Source organism: Pseudophryne corroboree, chromosome 6, assembly GCF_028390025.1.
Source record: "Pseudophryne corroboree isolate aPseCor3 chromosome 6, aPseCor3.hap2, whole genome shotgun sequence".
In the NCBI taxonomy this organism is placed as follows: domain Eukaryota; kingdom Metazoa; phylum Chordata; class Amphibia; order Anura; family Myobatrachidae; genus Pseudophryne; species Pseudophryne corroboree.
Window position 1 is genome coordinate 114,364,093 of NC_086449.1, and position 21,126 is coordinate 114,385,218.

Here is a 21,126-nt window from a genome sequence, read left to right on the forward strand (position 1 = left end):
TTTCAGCCATCACCGCCCACCTATCAGCCATCGCACCCCCTTTCAGCCATCGGCTCCCTCTATCAGCCATCGGCCCCCCCTATCAGCCATAACCCATCAGCCCCCCCTGTCAGCCATCACCCTCCCTGTTACCCATCACCCCCACCCTCCTATCAGCCATCACCCCCCCTGTCACCCATCACCCCCGCCCCCCTGTCAGCCATCACCCCCCCTGTCACCCATCACCCACACACCCCTATCAGCCATCACCCCCCCTGTCACCCATCAGCCATCGTCCCCCCTATCATCCATTGGCCCCCCCATCAGCCATTGGCCCCCCCTATCAGCCATCACCACCCCTGTCACCCATCACCCCCACCCCCCTATCAGCCATCCGGCCCCCCCTATCAGCCATCACCCAATCGGCCCCCCCTATCAGCCATCCACCCCCCTATCAGCAATCCCGCCCCCATTATCAGCCATAACCCCATCACCCCCCCTGTCAGCCATCACCCCCTGTCACCCATCACTCCCACACCCTATCAGCCATCACCCCCCCTGTCACCCATCACCCCCACCCCCCAATCTGCCATCACCCCCCCAATCTGCCATCACCCCCATCAGCCATCGTCCCCCCCATCAGCCATCACCCCCTCCCTCAGCCATCACCCCCCCTCAGCCATGAGCCACCCCCCTATCAGCCATACCCCCTATCAGCCACACACCCCTCTATCAGCCCCACCCCTTCAGCCACACACACCCCCATCAGCCATCCCCCTTATCAGCCATCCCCCTCTATCAGCCATACACCACCCTCTATCAGCCATACATCCCCCCATCAGCCCCCCCACTATCATCCATCCACACACCCCTATCAGCCATCCCCCGAAGGCCATAAATGAGCATGCCTCCCTTTTGCTCACAACTTCGCTCACATCCCACTCATCTCAGGGTGGGGGGGCCCGTGCTGCCTTTTACACCCACATATACCATGGTCTACTATACTTTTACACACACACACACACACACACACACACACTCAGCCTGCACACTCCTAACATAATACACGCACCCTACACCCCCCCCCCAAACACACCTTCCCCATGTGTACACCACCAAAACCCACCAACTTTTACAACTACCCCTATCACCCTCACACCACAATAACATACACAAATCACACACACCCCCAACACACCTTCTTACACACACACTCACAACCACCCACCCAAACCCCTCTCCTACACACCCCGCACACCCTAAGGTCATCCTACACCCACCATAACCCCATACCTGCCAATCACCCACCACAAATACAACACCCATCGAGCTTCTCCCCCCCCCCCCCCCACAAAAAAAATAAAAATATTTTTTTTCTCTACCATCACCTAATGGCACCCCTTCCATGCACACACCCCTACCCCCCAAAAAAAAAACCCCACCACCCTCCACCCATCCATCACATATCAACACACTCCACCCATGCACACCTCCAACTCCATCCCCCTAACACCCACAACTACATCACACACTGCACGTCCTGTCAACACCCCCATCCCTCACCCCTAGACCAATACATATAGAGGCATCCACCCACCCCCACGCTATTCCGCAAGCAACATACATCACTACCCAACACTTTTTCTTAACCCACACAAACACACACACACCAACGTACCCCTCCTACATAACACTCCAAGCGTGTAGTGATGCAGGGAGCGCTCGGCCGCGTACCGCGGCTTCCGGGTTGATAGGAGCTTCCGGCTTCCGGTGCGTTCCACCTGACGTCTTTCAGTCACCTGACACGTTTCTCCACCCGTTATGGGTGGCGGTTTCCTCAGGAAAGCTACGATCAACCCGGAAGCCGCGGTACACAGCCGAGTGCTCCCTGCATCACTACACGCTTCCAGCGTCTACCGCTCAGCTTGAGACAGCTGCGCGCCACTAAGTGTGATCCAGCCCAGCCGGAGACACCAGAACCACCGCAGAGTGGAAGGGTAAGCACTGCCCATATGAGTGTCACGACGGAGGAACGAGTGATCACCTAATTTACCAGCATTGCACCCTTTGACCAGTACGAGCTGGTATCATACAATACCACCTGAGCGAAGTTGCTTCACATTAGTGAACTGTGTTATCAACTCTCAATAAAGGGACTTTGTTTCTCTCAAAAGAGTGTGAACTATACAGCTCTAACAGTTTCTCTAATCAATACTTATATCATTACTAAAAATTCCCTGGAGGGAAAAACAGATTTTTAACCACTAAGACTGCATTGAAAGACTGTGCTTCGCTTTTATCAATTACTAATCCATTGGCATGCATGCATAATTACTAATCAATAACTAAGTCTAACTGGCCAGAGCGGACACATATATATTTTAGTTCATATAGGAAAATCATTATATTGTGAATTCCATTGTGATGTTCTTTTTTCTTTGTAATGTTTATTTGGTCTGTTGCTTTTAAAAGAATAAAGGATTTTTTATTAAACCAGCAGCCTTCCAATTAACCCAGATTCTTAATTTTATGTGCGCTCACACTTGTAACTATAACCTGTCTTACTTGCATGAGGAAAAACATTTGGTAAGGTAGTACCAACAGAGCCATCCCATATCCCTCCTGCAGACGGACCTTTTCAGGTAATACAAATCGACTTCGTACAGTTAACACCCTGTAGTAATTCTGTGTATGGGTATGCACTGATGTTTTCTCAAACTGGGTAAACACATTTCCTGCCGCCACGGATACTGCTGTGTTTACCGCAAAGAAAATTGTGCAGAAATTTGTGTGTAGATATGGTACCCCTAGAAGTAGGAGCAAAGAGATAGCTTGAAACTGGACTATTGTGGTCATAGACACTGCCACTAGTATTATGTAGCATCGGAATTACTCTCAGATCCCCACTTAACAAATCACCCTCTTCGAAATTTTTGTTTTGGTTTTGTTTTTCGGAAGACAACCTCATGTCATGATTGATCCGCACAATGATCAGAAATACACCAATGAGGTGACAGTACAGTACCTTATCGAGATGAGCCAGCATTTGAGAACTTAACAAAAGAACTTGAAACTGTTGATTCCTGGTATGCCAAGTGCTAACTGTCTTGATTGTGAACCAAGAGACTGTGTGATTGTTCTTACGCTCAGGTTGCCTTATAGACAGGTGGGAAGGACCATACCAAGTTCTGTTGACAGCACGATCCCTGTGAAAGTAGCTGAGAGAGAGACTTGGGTCCACGATTCCCATTGCAGGAAGGTCGGTAGTCCGGAAGGAACTCGTAAATGGAGTTAGATTGCAGAAGTATCACCAGAGAGTCTGTTTCGTGAAGACTGAGAGGCGGCACTGTTGAACACTACCTGAGCGTACTAAAAGATTACAGAAAGACCAGTCGTTGTAATTAATTTGATATGGACAAGATTTGTTTTGTTTTTCCTTTCTTTTTCTCGTTGACAAACATTTTTTTTCAGGACATTCTTTTTTTTGCAAGGTTTTTCATGAGGAGTCGAGTGTGGGCCTGGAACTGGTTCTGGAGAAAGGAGTGATTTCTTTATAGGGTCCTAGGATCAGCCTATCACTTTGATAAAGCCAGAAAAAAAATCAAAGGTCTAGTAGTTACGGAGTTCGGAGGTAACGTGATAGGCTACTGTCTGAGGAATACTGTATTTTGTAATTATTGTGAACTTATAATTGAAGATGAGTGCATCCAGAGATGTCAGTCTAGGAATAAGGCAGCATTTGACAGACATCCATTGCGTGATTACCACTCACTAGTGGGTAAGGTCTTAAACCAAACGGAATGTTGGATGTGCTCACAGGTACCTCTAAGACGAAATGATGCAGGATTAGTGCCATATATTTTTTTTAGAGTTAGCTGATGTACTTGAATTACACGGAGGGAGGATACCGGTGGACCAAGAGTACAATATATCTAGACCCCCTAGACTTAAGATCCACCAGTACCATAGATAAATCCCTGGTATGTTTAAATCTCACCAATTTCAGGAAATCAGGAAATTGGGAGGTAATCAGGAACAATCAGACAATGGCTATTCACACATAGCAGATAAAGAGCTCATTAATATATGTGGAAGAAAGGTTTATGAATGGCTCTCCCCGAACTCCAAAGGTTTATGTTATCTAGGAAGGACACTACTTATAACCCTTGTTAAATGATTTAACAGACCTAGCATACGTTCCAGAAATGGAAACAATGTTCAGAGAGTGATAGGAATATATATACCATGAAAATTTTATATGTCTGTTTCACCATTTGTTTGTGTTTTCTCCATCTACCCAGCAAAACCTCTATCGAAATCCGAACATCAGTGTACAAAGACGTAGGTACATGTATGTGTGAAATGTTCGTTCAAATCAGACATTATAGGCCAAAGCACTGTCCCAGCATACTCTATAGGTTGAATGTTGTCCCACACCCAACCAGTGGTCCCGTGACTGCCGAGTGCATATAGAGGATGTCTCGTCCTCCTCCCTGTCTTCCCCAAATATAGTCAAGTGTCTGATTTGCGAAATGAATACATACGTGTGTCTAGGTCACCGATTATTGTTTGAAATATTTTCTTATGTTAATAATTTATGGCCGTTATTGTTTACTGCCAAAGGGTGGACTGTCAAAGTAAAAATATTACATAGATAAAACATCCAAACTCAACACTGATGAGTCGCTATGCTTGCAAATACACACAGCATGCACAGCAATATATGGTAACATACGCATTTACACAGACATGCCACAAAGATATATTGAACACATATTTCATACAGCACATAAATTAAAACATATCAAGTACTAGACATTATAAGGTTGCAAATGATAAAATGATATAATAACCATCAAGGCTGGACGTTGCTTGCATATGAACTGACCAATGACTCATCATAAATGAGAAAGCTCCCTCCCCTGGACCAATAACAGAAGACCTATACTCCCCCAATATACACAGTGTATATTTGATCCCACACAGAAGAGCATCCTGTTGTTTTTCCTGGGTGCTGATCGAGATGGTGTTTTGGTGATACTCTGCTCCTGTTAGCTGGTGTTGAGGCAGAGCTAAAGATGGAGGAAATGGAGAGATTAGTGCATAAAGTGCATTGAGGGAGATGGTAATTGTATTCTGGCCATGTCTGTAATGAATTAGTTTGTAATAACTGCTTTCTGTGTAAATTGTAACCATGTAACTATATATATACTGTACATGTGATATATTGTAAACATATCCTTTTATTAACAAATATATACATCAATGAGCTTTGGAACTCAGAAATGTGTGCATGTATTGTTTTCTCTTAAGGGATGTAGTGTTTGCGACGTACAGCGCACTTTTATCGTATATGGTAATAAGATGCGCCTTGCGTCGGCAACATATATTAACGCTGGCATTTTAGATATTTATTAGAAATTAATCGGACTTTCTCAGAAGGAACACTAGGACCTGTAATGGTGGATTCCAGTGGGGATGAATTAATACTCTGTGAGGAGGAGGATGTACACAGTGAAAGGGGTGAGGAATCGAAGGATGAGGATGAGGTTGACATCTTGCCTCTGTAGAGCCAGTTTGTGCAAGGAGAGATTGATTGCTTATTTTTTGGTGGGGGCCCAAACAAACCAGTCATTTCAGCCACAGTCATGCGGCAGACCCTGTGTCTGAAATGATTGGTTTGTTAAAGTGTGCATGTCCTGTTTATACAACATAAGGGTGGGTGGGAGGGCCCAAGGACAATTCCATCTTGTGAAGATACAGATTCTCTGATCATTCAGGTAAACAGTTTAGTAAAATGGCAACTGCCCTTTATTGTAAATATACACACACAGTACACAATAACATTAATAATTGCAAGCCAGAATGGTATCTTACTTACTAAGTCCCCACAGTAGTTTAGAATTACAGATGCCTGTGATCTCCTGCTTTTACACACTGACCGTGGTTCTGTGTCCTCTGGTCTAGGATACCAGTTCACACAGTGCCCTGTGCCATGGATTCTCGCCACTGATGGCACCGCAATGCCTAGTCAGTGTCTGCACTTTAGAGGTACATCCACTCTCAGACCTTCTGTGCAGATCTTTCCCTCAGTGCACGTCCAGCAGCCTTTTGAAACCAGCAGATCCCAGCAAAGCTTCTAGGCCTCAGCACACTGGAAGCACTATCTTACCAGTAGCTTTCAGAAGCCAAACACATCATTCCTCTCAGGCCAGGAACTCCAGTGCACTTTCTCAATTGCCCCTATTTCCTATTATCAAACCTCTGTCTTTCCTACCATGAGGCGACACCCCCTGGCTCTGTATTGGGTGAGCTACATTAAGGGGCGTACTACAGAACAGTTTCGGATCAGACCTACTTTCACATATCCAGGCATGTCCCCTGGGCCACACTAGATGTTAACTAAATTAACCTTACTTAATTAATCTGATTATGTGGCCTGAAATCCATTGTGTGGGGAAGAATGAGGGGGGTGTATGGGCTGACATCTGAGACTGGCTGTATCTCCAGCAGCAAACAAACAGGTTATCTGAGGAGTCACATGGGGGAACATTATTTTACAAACTATAATGCAATAACCAATACATTCATATATATATATATATATATACACACACACACACACACACATCGTCATATGCATTCTGTACAAAACATCAGGCTAGAGATATCATTCCCTGATAAGTACAAACACATATAACAGAGGGATTATGTTTCGCAATAATATGTAATGTCCAGTTCTACAGTTCTATTGGGAATCCAGGAAGCATGCTGTGTAGGTGATAACACAGTTCTTTCCTGCCCCTTTGCACTTACGCACTGAATCCAGAAACAGGCTAGCAAAAAGCACTCCTCTACTTTTTCCAGTTGCTGCGATTCAGTGACAAGAGTAACCCATCATATCTGGACCACCTGTGTCAAACAAGTGTGGGCTTACATTTCCATCTGGCAGTGGAGGGCCTAGGCTCAGCAGTTCAAAGTTTTTAAGACCCCCTCCAGTATCCCAGGCACTGGGTTTAAACAGCCTGATTGGTGGTGGGTATCCCCTATCATCAGAGTTGCTTCCCTCCCCACCCTCCTTTTTGGATGAAAACACTCCCTTTATCTTTGGTGCATCAGAGTGCAGAGTGATCTGCATCAACAAGATCTGGTCTCTGGGGTCCTCACTCTCCCTTCCCATTTTGAGTGACGTTACTCCCTCTACTTCTGAGGTATCACAGGATAGCACAATCTGCATCACCAGGCTTGCATCAGGGAACCTGGCAGGAATAGTCAGTGGCTGGGGCTCTTCTTCTGCACTTAACCACTGGGTTGAATTTGGCTGCAGGGGAGCAGTGAGTATCTGTAATTCTTGTACACGTGCTCACCCCTTTAAAGCCTCTACCCTCTCCCTTGGGTCTGAAATGTCTTCTACGCCCTCAATTGATAATTTCTGGGCCTAACCTAGCATAGCAAACTGGACAGATGGTTCAGGTGCCACTGGCAGACTAGACCCCACCTGCAGCGGTGAGTCCTCGGCCCTTATTAGCTTCTTGGAACCATTGACACCAACATCTTCTTGGTACTGGCATTCATTCACCAGTTCCTCATCTTCCATCTCTGAAAATGGAAAGCTTGGAAGCTGCACTTCTCCCTGGTCTATTGCTGAATCAAGCAGATCATGACTCTGGGTCTTGTCCTCTGTGTGTGGGGCATTGAGCCCTCCCACCAAAGGCATCTTAGCTGACTGGTTAGTCCTTTGTAAAGGAATTAAATAACTCAGCTGTTCCTCAGATATTCCTACCATAGTATAGCACAAGATAGCATTCACTGCACTTATCCACACGGTATGGTCCAGACACCACTGTCTTCAGTCTGGAGATGATTGCCTCCTGGAGTGGTCCAACATAACCTGCTCCCTGGTCTGTTCACGCCACCTCAGAATGGATACCATCAGCCGACTGCTCGAGCTGTCTATCCTCTGACCCAGTCGCTGGTTTTGTGAATCTTCTCTGTATGAAACTTCAGACGCTAGGTTGCGTCGCTGACAACTTCTCAGGGGTACATCCTGATGGGACAGGGCAGTCTGTAGAATGGTGGCTGCTGGTGCAAGAGTTTGCACTGTAGGACTGTTGTCTGGTAATCCTAACACCTCCTTTATTACCCGCATCCGATCATCGGGTGTCGCGGCATCTCCCAGAGCTTCTAGATGGGCCTGTAATTCTTCCGGTGTCCTATCAAACTTTTCTCCATCCTTCCCCTCTCCAAGGGCTTTCAGACGGGGTTGTACTAACCCTCGGGATCCCACCTCCGATCCTCCGCTCTCCGTGCGGTTATGGGCATTGAATGTCCCGGCTGCAGGGCTCAACCATTCCGTTCCTCACCGCCCGACTCCTCAGAGTCCTCCTCCTCATTATCAGAGTGTTCTGGATCCCATAGAACCAATTTCGCAATTAGGGATTCTTTTACATCCGTTACGGTCACTTTAATACCGCGCGCTTGACAGACCATATGCAGGAATCTCTTGTTGAGGTTTTTGTATACCTCTGTTTCTGCCTCCATACTGCTGACTTTCCAAACGTACCAACAACTTTTCAGCAAGATACCTGGCTACTGTGTGCCAAACTGTTTACAAGGCTCTTAGGTGTACTCTGCTGACACCTCTCGCAACCTTACCCAGGGTAAACAGGGACTGAGTGATCCCTCTGCTGCCACCATTTGTGAAGATACGGATTCTCTGATCACTCAGGTAAACCGTTTAGTAAAATGGCAACTGCCCTTTATTGTAAATATACAGACACAGTACACAATAACATTAACAATTGCAAGCCAGGATGGTATCTTACTTACTAAGTCCCCACAGTAGTTTAGAATTACAGATGCCTGTGATCTCCTGCTGTTACACACTGGCCATGGTTCTGTGTCCCCTGGTCTAGGATACCAGTTCACACAGCGTCCTGCGCCATGGATTCTCACCACTGACGGCACTGCAATGCCTAGTCAGTGTCTGCACTTCAGAGGTACATCCACTCTCAGACCTTCTGTGCAGATCTCTCCCTCAGTGCACGTCCAGTAGCCTTTTGAAACCAGCGGATCCCAACAATGCTTCTAGGCCTCAGCACACTGGAAGCACTATCTTACCAGTAGCACTCTCTCAATAGCCCCTGTTTCTTATTATAAAACCTCTGTCTTTCCTACCATGAGGTGACACCCCCTGGCTCTGTATTGGGTGAGTTACATTAAGGAGCTGACTACAGAACAGTTTCAGATCAGACCTACTTTCACATGTCCAGGCATGTCCCCTGGGCCACACTAGATGTTAACTAAATTAACCTTACCTAATTAATCTGATTATGTGGCCTGGAATCCATTGTGTGGGGAAGAATCAGGGGGGTGTATGGGCTGACATCTGAGACTGGCTGTATCTCCAACAGCAAACAAACAGGTTATCTGAGCAGTCAAATGGGGGGAACATTATTTTACAAACTATAACGCAATAACCAATACATTCATATGCCCCCAATTTAATAACAATATATAATAATACCCCTGGTATAAATAGAAATATATAATAGTGGCCACATTACAATAGAATGAGACGGTGCGGGAAAGTGCAATCAGGCTCCTCTCTTCACGCCAGCCACAGCCGCCAGAGGAAGAAGTGTGATGTGGCGTCATGACATCACCTTTGCGCTCCCAGTAACCCTGTCAAACTGGGAGGCGATGACATGAACCATGGTCTTGTTACTTTGTGGTGCATTATAATTGTGGTAATGGCGGTCACGGGTGCAAAGTGTGTGGCAGGTGGTACTGAGTACCCGCTGCCATATTCATAAGGGTACTCCGTACCCGAGTGTACCCGCATACTTGCACCACTGACTGCAGAATACATGTTTCTTGTATGCCTTTCTGCGAGGCTGGGGGCAGCACCCGAGTTGTGGTAGCCTCCCGGCTGCTCCGAGAAGGTAGGCAAGTATGGTTCAAACAAGCATGTAAGCAAAAGAAATATACAGCGGGCTCTTTGTTTTATTTCACATTTACTATTTTATTGCACAACTTATTCACACAATCCTTTTGTGTCTATATATGTTTTTAGAATGTTTTACTGGTTTGTAAACTATTAATGTATATTTTGAAAAAGTTATGTTTCATTTGTGCGCCATGATATGACAACTCTTTCTCTCTATCTTGTTTGCAGAGACCCTGTATTTAGGTAATGCACTTGTTAAACCACTTAGCCTGGAATGCTCTCATTGATAAGATCCCCTTCTTGTTTCATGGGAGTGAAAAATAGGTCAGAAAAACTGCATTACTTTCAAAACTATTTAATATATCAATATTGTAAACTCAACAATATAATACAGAAAGTGTGATAATACAAAATATACAAATCAAAACTCAAAAATCACTAGGTAATACTATGCAGTCCATCAGAAGAAAGGAGTAATCGCAGCCAGCACAGGACTTATACATGAAGCAGCAGCACGGCAACAAAATACTCATCTATCCGCCCGTGAACGGTGCTCACACAGCGGCAGAGATACTTCCTGTGCCTCTTTCATCCTTTCTTGGCACTGCAATGAAGTCCATCTGGACTGTTTCTGACTTGCTCCAGCATGTGATGTCAGTATGGTTGTGTTAGTCTTTTCTCAATTTTAGATGGTTTATTTAGATGGTTATATATGTCAATTAAGGTTCTAGTTGCTATGCAACAGCCTGTAATGGGTAAATAAATGTGGTTCATTTAATTATATCAACCCCTGAGAAAGGTGGTAAGTATGGCTATGAAACAGCTGGAGGGCTTTTGACATGACCTCCTACTATACAAAATGCATATTGTGTTGCCATGCTGCTGTATTATTTCTTTTCTTTGAATCGAATATATATATATAAAATCTAATTTCTCTCCAAAGTTGCACAAGCAAGAAAAAATCAGGGTTTTTCACCAGAGAAAGAGCCTATGAAGCAGCCCTCGCCTAAAGGTGCCATAGTCACCGATTACATTGGTGTCTATGGTACATGATGACCGAGCCTCTGACGGTGGGGCAGGGGCCAAGGTCTATTACACTTGCTTTTGTTAGGTACACAAGGTATAAAGTCCACGGAGATGTGATGAATTGTTCACTTCCATGATCATAGAACAGCCAACAGGAGCTGTATCCACTCATCAGTACTATAACAAGTCTCACGACATAGAGTAATGAACCGTTGGTTTCCCCTTTTTAACCCCAATCTAGTTCCAATAATGTTGTGGCTTTAGTAATGCTGGATCTATCTATCTATCTATCTATCTATCTATCTATCTATCTATCTATCTATCTATCCACTTTAGTCTAACAAAATATTTCAGTTAAGGGGTCCATACATCAGCAATCAATAGGGACAATCTGACGTTTTGAGGTGATTGTGTCAATAAATCAGCAATGTATGGGGTTCACAGATTTTGGCCACAAATTGATTGGTATTGTTAAATCAGGTTTTTCAACATGTTTAATTTCGTAGACTAATTGGGAATGTAGATTGCTAGTGTTTGGGTAATGATCAGCAAATCTGCAGACTGATTCTAGTAAACTGAGGAATCTCTCAAGATTGGCAGATCTGTTTAACTGAAAATGATCAGCAAATCATTGGGAAATATCTGTAATGTATGGGCAAAGTTAGATTGGGGCAACTGGGGGAACAATTTATCTGGAGAAAAAATCATAGGATCAGTGAAACAATAAATTGTGCTGCTGATGCATGGGCCCCTTTTCAGCAGGCATACTCAGGTGAGTAAATCAGTCTAACTGGTTTTGATGGAGAACAGAAAACACCGACTTGTTAATAACAACATAATTGCAAGTTTTGCTTTTAATCTGAGTTAAACAACCGATGTATTTTCTTCAGTAGTAGGGTTCAGGTACTGGCCGGCACTTCCTGCACTCCACTAGTCAGCAACTGGCCTAGTCGCTCCAAGAGACCATTCAAACCTTTAAGCAGTCCTATTCCACTGTTTCACTGATCTGGCCTCCCCCTATTGGTACTTGGTATTCTGTCAGTGCCACCGGTAAATTGTAAACGAACAGCCGGATGACATCTCACTGACATATTATTATGCGTCATCTCGTCTTACACACACTGCTTTTTCAGTGTCTTATGCAGTTCATTTACAAGTAGAAATATCATTACTACTCTTTACAATTCCATAATTGATCTTGTCCATCATCATTATCCTAGTCAACTTCCCCAACTATCACACCTCAGTCTTTCCCATTAGCCTGAGCAATAAGGCAGTGCCAGCGAAATGCGTCACACCACTGAGGACTTTTATCAAATGATTTCCCTCACTCAATAGCTTACTACTGTATGTGTAAGAATATTTTATTTTCACCATTTGTTTTTTATTTTGTCCGTCTGTTTTATTTTAATTCCTTCTTCCTACAAATTTCACTATGTAATATATGGTTGGATTTGTATATCAATAAAACAATTATTAATTTTAATATTGAAAATATGTTTCTTTGATACTTTAGACTTTGATTAGATTTGTCTATGTAATCAACAACTCATATTATAAAGGTATTATCTATACCAGTGAAACTAAATTAGTCAGTCGCGCCCACTGACTGTAAGGTCACCACTATCCTATTGGTGTCAATGTTTGGGGTTTGGGATTACTGCCTCCCTATTCACCTAAGCAGTACACAGCAGGATTTAATCTGAATGACCAAGAACTTCTACTCCAGAAGAAAAGACGAGTGACTGTCTAAACAGGGATTGGGATATAATACTCCTTCTGTTACCTGTTGATACTATGTTACTATCCATGTAAACCTCTTTGTGTCTGGAGAACACTGACCATCAACTATTCTACAATCAAGATGTACAAGCTCCACATTACTCATGCAACTACCATTAAGCAACAGTGTGAGGTTGCACAAGGCATTTCCTATGTTTGCTTGGTGAGTTCAATTGCGCATTTCTACTTATTAAATAATTGTCACACAATGTACAATATTATACTGTACACCTTTTATCTTCTAGGGACAACTATCAATTACTGGAGAATATGACCCCATGGAGAAGCACAAGAACCATCTTCCACTTATACAAATATCTTTCAAACTTTAATGAAAGGCTCTCAGTGTAGGGCTCCATACTCCCAAATCCAACAAACGCATATTGTTGGTGCAAGTCACCACTTATTGGAACTTGTCATGTGACCATGTTTGGATGGGTGTCTTGTTATTAGCTCTTTTAGAGGAAACATTCGGGAAGCTAGTGGTGACTCTAGATGTGTCCTCACTTAAGTATTCTTATGGCGAGATATAAATATATGTTTTTTGGGGGGTAACTGATCACAAGATGTTTAACATACTGTACCACAAGCTACACAATGGCTTGTGACACGTATCACTTCACCCCGCTGTAAGTAAGTTTTATCTAACCAGATGGATAAATAAGTGAAGACATACAGTATCTGTACCTGGTAATCTTTAAAACTGTAAAATATTTTTCAATAACACATCTATAACATTTCAAGAACACATGGCAATTATTACATCACTGGAGGAGAGGGGATGCCAAAATATCTGACACCCTGCTCCTGCTACATGTGGCTGTAGCTTTTATCAAGAAATTTGGTATAAATATGTAGTGGACCGATTCTTTGGGAATCCCAGCAGGGAGAGGGATAATGGAGAATGAGATGTCATTACTGGATGCCCTATTTGTTTGGTCCTATATGCAGGGCTTTATGTCAGTACTGAGTACTGGCACTTTTTTTCTGGAAACCAGAAATATTTCTGCCTTTACTGCTAGTATAACACTCCATTTTGGTACTTGTATCACCAGACTAATCCATTCCAGCTTCTGTATTTACTAACCAGGGAGACACTAACCTGGCCACAGGACCATCAGCAATTTAGATGAGTATCAGTATCTTTTATTTTAATAGTACTGGCATCTTTATTCATAGAAAAGGGATCTGCGTATAAGTATGATGACAACTGAGAGAAGCAGTATGGGAAAGGGAATGAAGCATTTGCAGAGCACTGGTGATCAACCGTGTCAAATACAGGAGAGAGATCCGGTAGGAACAGGGAGTTTTTGAGTCTGTGAATGATGATGTATGTATGAAGGAAAAGGGAAAGGCTGATTTATTCAATATAAGGAGGGACAGCTGTTGTGGGGTGAATATGCATTACATTAATATAACTGCATCAGGCAGGCAGGTTGTAAGGTGAGACAGTGGAAGCAGTGAAGCAATTTCACCTGCAGTCACTCGGCTGTAAGAGCTTCTTGTACATCAGGGGTGGTGGTGATGTGTGTGGCTGAACAGTGGCAGTAACATTATTTATTACAGTTGGTCATACTTGCCTACCTGGCCCTCTCCATGAGGGAGAAAATGCTCTGTTCCTGGACTTTCCTGGTAATGTATGATTGCCATCACCTGTGGTGAAACACATTTCTTATCAATTAACTAGCTCACCACAGGTGATGGCAATCATACATTAGAGCATTTTCTCCCTCATGGAGAGGGTCAGGTAGGCAAGTATGCAGTTGGTAAAGTTACTATGTAGACACCCATTACTAAGCTCAGCTAACAGCAGGCATTCTGCATTATTACTCCACAATAGAAGCAGTAGTAATTGTCTTTCTTTTCAGTCTAAGGTCTTTTTCTTCCATCCATCAAAGAGTAGCCATTTCAGACATTTTTGTCTAGGAATCAACAAAATTATAGTTAGTGCTCGGGATATGAAGGGGGAAAAAAAAGTAATATAAAAAATAAATAATAATAATAAAAAAAATAATAATAATAATAATAATAATAATAATAATAATAATTATATTATACACCCCCCCCCCCCCCTCCTCCAACATGACCCGCCCCACTAGGTACAAAATGCTCTGTTTCTGGACTTCCCTCTTAATTTATGATTTCCATCACATGTGTTGAACTAGTTAAATGATAAGAAAGATGTGTCTTCACAGGTGATGGCAATAATAAATTAAGAGGGTAGTCCAGAAACAGAGCATTTTGTACCTAGTGGGGCGGGTCATGTTGGAGGGTATGTGTATATATATATATATATACACACACACACACACACACACACACAGTATATATATGTGCAGAGAAGTGAGAAAAGTGCAGTGAAAAAAATGCTTCTACCATGATAATTTAATATAGATAATTAATAATATAACACAATTATATATAAACATGTAAACGCACTCCAAAGTAAAATGGCAGCAATGAGTTTTTCAGTTTACTTATATTTCAATAGGTCATAAATAATGTTCATTGGTGGTAAAACTTCTGCGCCTTCAATGCTTTAATAGTGATCAGTGCTATCACAATGTGAAACCTTGTAAGTGATAATAAATATGCGTACCAAACATCAAAGAAAGATGATCTCGTAGCAGTGTCTGTCTTAGAAGTCCTTCCTCTGTCCTTTGTTTTTGATCAAACGTGCTCATTAGGTGATTTTAATTAAAAACTTCCTGTTCAGAGGTCGTCAGGACAAACGCCACCTGGGTACTGATAACTGGAGCCTTTGGGCATGGGTGCAGACTGCAGAAAAGATCACTTACAAGGATTCACATTGTTATAGCACTGATCACTATTAAAGCACTGATGGTGCAGAAGTTTTACCACCAATGAACATAATATAAATTATATATATATATATATATATATAGAGAGAGAGAGAGAGAGAGAGAGAGAGATTTTTATAATGTGCAAATCTTTTAGGCAGGTGTGGAAAAAATGCTGAAAAGTGAGAATGTTTAAAAAAATAGAAGTGTTAACAGATTATTTTTTATCAATTAACAGGTGCAAAGGTAATGAACAGAAGATAACTCTAAATCAAATTAATATTTGGTGTGACCACCCTTTGCCTTCAAAATAGCATCAATTCTTTTAGGTACACTAGCACAAAGTCAGGAATTTTGTAGGATTATAGTCAGGTGTATGATTAACCAATCATACTAGACAGGTGATAACGATCATCATTTCCATATGTAAGTTGAAACACAGTAATTAACTGATACAGAAACAGCTGTGTAGGAAGCATAAAACTGGGTGAGGAACAGCCAAACATGGTTACAGAGGTGAAGTTGTATAAAACAGTTTCATATCACAGGTCATACACCATGGCAAGACTGAGCAAGGCAGCAAGACACAAGGTAGCTATACTGCATCAGCAAGATCTCTCCTAGGCAGAGATATCAAAGTAGACTGGGGTTTGAAGATGTGCTGTTCAAGCTCTTTTGAGGAAGCACAAAGAAATGGGCAGTGTAGGGGACCATAGATGAAGTGGTCGGCCAAGGAAACTAAGTACATCAGATAAAAGACACATCGTGCTTACTTCCCTTTGAAATCGGAAGATGTCTAGCAGTGCCATCAGCTAAGAAACTGCCAGAAAATACGGGGACCCAGGTACACCCATCTACTGATCGGAGAAGGCTGACCAGAAGTGATCTTCATGGAAGAATTGTGTCCAAAAAGCCATACCTTTGCTTTGAAACAAGGCCAAGTGATTCAACTATGCACGAAAACGTAGGAACTGGAGTGAAGAAAAATGGCAGCTGGTGCTCTGGACTGATGAGTAAAAATGTTTTAATATTTGGCTGTAACAGATGGCAGTTTGTTCACAAAATGGCTGGAGAGTGTTACAATGGTTGTCTGCAGGCAATAGTGAAGCATGGTGGTGGTTCCATGCAAGTTTGGGGCTACATTTTATTTGTGATTTGTTCAATATTAATGGTGTCCTCTATGCTGAGAAATACAGGCAGGTACTTATCAATCATGCAATACCATCAGGGAGGCATCTGATTGGCTCAAACTTTATTCTACAGCAGGACACAACCTCACACATGAAGCCAATTTAATTTAGAACTATCTTCACCGTAAAGAAGAACAAGTAGTCCTTGAAGTAATGATTTGGCTCCCACAGAGCCCTGATCTCAACATCACCAAGTCTGTCTGGGATTACATGAAGAGACAGAAGGGACTTGAGCAAGCTTACAGCCACAGAAGATCTGTGGTTAGTTCTCCAAGATGTTTGGAACAACCTCCCGTCCAAGTTCTTTTAAAAACTGTGTGCAAGTGTAGCTAGAATGGGTTGGGTATGCGTGACAGGAGACTGCTGGTCAGCGTACCTATGCTGGTGTCCCGGCAGCGGAATACTGGCAAGGGGGGGGGGGGGTGAGCGCAATAAGCCCCTTGCAGGCTCGCTGCGTTAGCCACAGGTTCTATTCCCACTCTATCGGTGTCGTGGACACCCACGAGTGGGAATAGTCCCCGCTAGTCGGCATGCCGACGGATGGGATTTTCGGGGGGGCGGGATGTTGGGGGGGGGGGGGGGGGGTGTTGTGACGGCAGTCTCCTTATCGCTGGTTACATAACTACATCCCCCTAGAATAATTGTTGCTGTTTGGAAGGCAAAGGGTGATCACTCCAAATATCGATTTGATTTAGATTTCTGTATAAATCACTTTGCATTTTGATAATTGATAAAAATTCTCCAGAGGTTACTATAGGAGAATGCTGGAAAGTACTAAGGAACGTGTCCAAAATTGCCCTAGAAGTGATTTGCTTAATGGGACTGATACCGTTAACAAATTATCTTCTACTGTTATTACTTCTTTACTACTAAAAGTACTAAGTAAAAAAGTTAAAAACTCTGGCCTCTTGTTAATTCTGACAAGCATCTTCCACTATTATTTAATTTGAAGATTATGCCTAGTTATAAAAGGGGTCCTAACTTAAGGGATCAATTGTTTAAATATGATTTGACATCTTTAAAAAAGAAAAGCAATACTAATTTTGCAAGCAAAAAGCCTGGCTGCTATCGCTTGCCCGCCTTACGTGTAGGCTTATGATAGTGGGTGACTCTTTTCAACACCCACATTCTGGGGAAAAAAATAACTTTAAATTACCCTTTTACCTGTAGCTCTAAATTTGTAATTTACTTGCTTTCTTTCCCTTGCAGGTTATTTTATGTTGGGAAAACTGAATCTAAATTTAGGTAGCGAATGGAGAACCATCGGGCTACAATATGGACAGCTTTAATCTCTGGTAGTAGTGATCAGTCCGTGGCTCACCATTGCACTATTGCTAAAAATAGTGTTCCCAGCATTAGAGCCACAATTATTGATCAGGTTCTCTATTCCACTATAAGTGGAATTCAAGGCTTAAAGCTTCTGCAACTCGAATGTAAATGATTTCTGAAGTGGGGTACAGTGTGTTCTACAGAGAATACATCGGGGTGCAGTGGCACATGCAGGATTTCTAGAGGGGGGTTTCCAAATGCAATCTGCAAATATCCCACTCTGCAGAACATGGGATACAGTATAGATGATCTATAGTATAGGCTGTAGCAAACATATTTAAATAATATAAATAAGATAAGTGGTCAGGAAAAGGTTAAACATACTATAATAAATGCACAAACATTATAGAACCAGTACTGCACTTTCTAAGCACACATTCTCCCACCTCATGGTAAGGCTCCTGTCTCTTCTTTCTGGTAGCTACGCTTTGGTCCAGTGCACTGAATGAGGGCTCAGAACCACACACACACACACAGCAAACTTGATAGAAAAAGCTGCTACCACTGGGCATGTGCGGCAGCTCTAGTAATCGTATTATATACCATTGGTATTGTTGTCATAATTTGCCACTTGCCAAGAGGAGGGGGGTTTCTGGGCAACCGGAAACCCTCCCTGCATTTGCCTATGGGGTGTACAGATGGATCTTGATCCAGGCACCAACAGGTTAAAGCTTTAGCTGTCCCAGGATGCATTGGGGCCTCCTCTATAACCCCTCCTTCAGGCACTGAGAGCTCAGTTTCGAGTTGGTGCCTGCAGAAGCAGGCCACTTAACAGGGGGACTGCACTGGGCAGCCCTAAAAAAGCTTTTAGAAGACTTCAAGGGCCGCAGCACTTACATGTCAGGGTGACATTCTGTGCTGTGGCTCCGTCACCTCCCCAGCTGCGTCGCACACTCCCGCTGGCTCTGTTCCCGGGTACTTGCGGTGGAGACGCTCCGGCTCTAGGCACATGGTCGCAGACGCTCTCCTGGTTCGCGTGGCTGCTACTGAAGGGAGGAGGTAAGAGTGTCCCCCAGGCGGGACCCGCCATTAAATCACATTCCGGTCGCAGTCTAAGGAGACGGACTGCGACGCTGCCGTGGACACTGTAACAGAGCAGGGACCCCACTATATCCACTAGAGCATAGGAGTACAGGTTGGATATATAAATATCCTCTTTATTAAGACTCCATAGTACCAGGTAGTGAGGACCAGCATAGGGGAGAAGGCGCTTGATCTGTAACCCCTCCCCCAGCTCCGGGCACCATCTACGCTGGTGTTCCCACCCTGGAGCTGCCTCACACTCTCCCTCACTCCCTGACTGAGATGCTGGGCGCCATTTTCTAAAATAGATGTGACTGGTCTCCGGGACTGCAGGACAAGGTCTACTTTTGTAAACCCGCCTGTACATCAACGCTGTGGTTTTACAAGCACTTAAGTATTCTACATGTCAATATTAAGACAGCGTTAGTTAAGAACAAGTGTACCTGTGCCAGAATATATTGTACGAGTATTCTGATATATACATCTGGTCTCAGACCATGCATTGTTATATATAATATACATACAGTATACTAGTCCAGTGCAGTTTTATTGTCTTACTAAAATAATTATCTGCATTGTCACTGTGACTGTGTGTGCCTGTATCTGCTGTGTCGATTTCACTTCCAGTGTGTCCCAGCTATATCTATCACTGTATTCTGTACCCTAAGGGACTAGGTGCGTTAGGGTCCATATTTAGTGTTTCACAGTATTTACTGATTAATGTGTACTCTACTGTGTACTCAGTCACCTAATGCCAGACTTATTCACTGGTGTTGTGTACTGGGCACTCAGTCACATAATACCGGACTTATTTGCTGGTGTTTGTGTACTGTGTGCGTAGTCGCATACTAGGGAATTTATTCACAGGTATTGTACTCTGTCTGGCTGAATCGTACCAATACGCTCTGCGGTTGCATTCACTAATAATGTCTAACACAAAGGGCGGGAAATCCGCGGACGCTCCTGCATCCTGCAGCGCATGCGCAAAGGATTTGCCTGAGGGGTAAGTTTTGTATGACGGTCTGTGTACAATGTACCATACATCTCCCAGTCAGTCCTTGGCCCCTTTAACCAATCAAGAGGCACCTTGGGCTGCGTTCTCATCTATGCTAAATACGTTTGTGACATGACTTACGCCCCCTATGGGACCTACTGAGCAATTACAGCCACATATTGTCCTTATGGTAAATCCGCCTGGAGCAGATAATTTGTCTACCAAGTTGCAGCAATTGAGTCGATCCTTGGTTAGACATAAAACTGCCCCAAATGACTCTCATGTCACGGGATCATCTAAGCGGACTACTTCCACCTCACAATTCACTAATCTCACACAAGATTCTTCTGATGAGGATGGGGAGTATACTGTCCCGTCAGACACTGACACAGTTGCTTCTGACAAGGAATCTACTACTCAGGGTGATGTTCCTGACTTAATGGTTGCTATTAAGCAGATCCTATGATGATGAGGTTGCCACTAGGGTGTCTAAGAAACTTGATAAGTTTATACGTCAGAAGGTAACTAAAATGTTGCCGCATTCTGACCATCTAGTGGACATACGACAAGAACCCTGGTATTCTCCAGGATAGAAATCTCCCTGTCTAAAAGGATGGTAGCTCGCTAACTCTCCCTACAGAGTTGTATAACAAGTGGGAAAATTCACCACCGCTGGATTCCCATGTCACCTCAGTCTAGTGGTGTCGTCTACTCTGCCTGTGAGCACTGTCACCTCTCTGAAGGAATCGACAGATAAGTGTGTGGAGGGATGCCTGAAGTCTATTTACTCCCTTACAGGTGTTGTACGTAGACCCACTATAGCAGCCTCAAAGGAATTGAAGCTGGGTTCAGGCATTAGAGGAAGAACTGCCTCACGATATATCTGACATTGCCAGACAGTAACTTTTCACATTACCACCGCCGCCTATTACATTGAGGAGGTGTCCTCTGAGGCAGGTGTGTTGTCAGCCAAGGCATTGACTACGTCCACCCTGGCAGGCCGTATTCTGTGGTTGAGGTCATGGAAGGTGGACTTGGACTCCAAAAAGACCT

The 21,126-nt window shown here is 43.5% G+C and overlaps 1 protein-coding gene across 5 annotated transcripts in view; it reads right to left on the bottom strand.

The window, feature by feature from the left end:
• Window positions 1–10,267: 10,267 nt before the first annotated feature.
• Window positions 10,268–21,126, bottom strand: part of LOC134936598 (putative adhesion G protein-coupled receptor E4P) — a 317,217-nt gene continuing 306,358 nt past the window's right edge. For all 5 annotated transcript variants that reach the window (XM_063931708.1, XM_063931710.1, XM_063931706.1 and 2 more), the window contains one exon: window positions 10,268–14,658. In XM_063931708.1, the coding sequence (XP_063787778.1) occupies window positions 14,629–14,658 (30 nt within the window). In that variant the 3' untranslated portion in view covers window positions 10,268–14,628. The remainder of the gene's footprint in view (window positions 14,659–21,126) is intronic.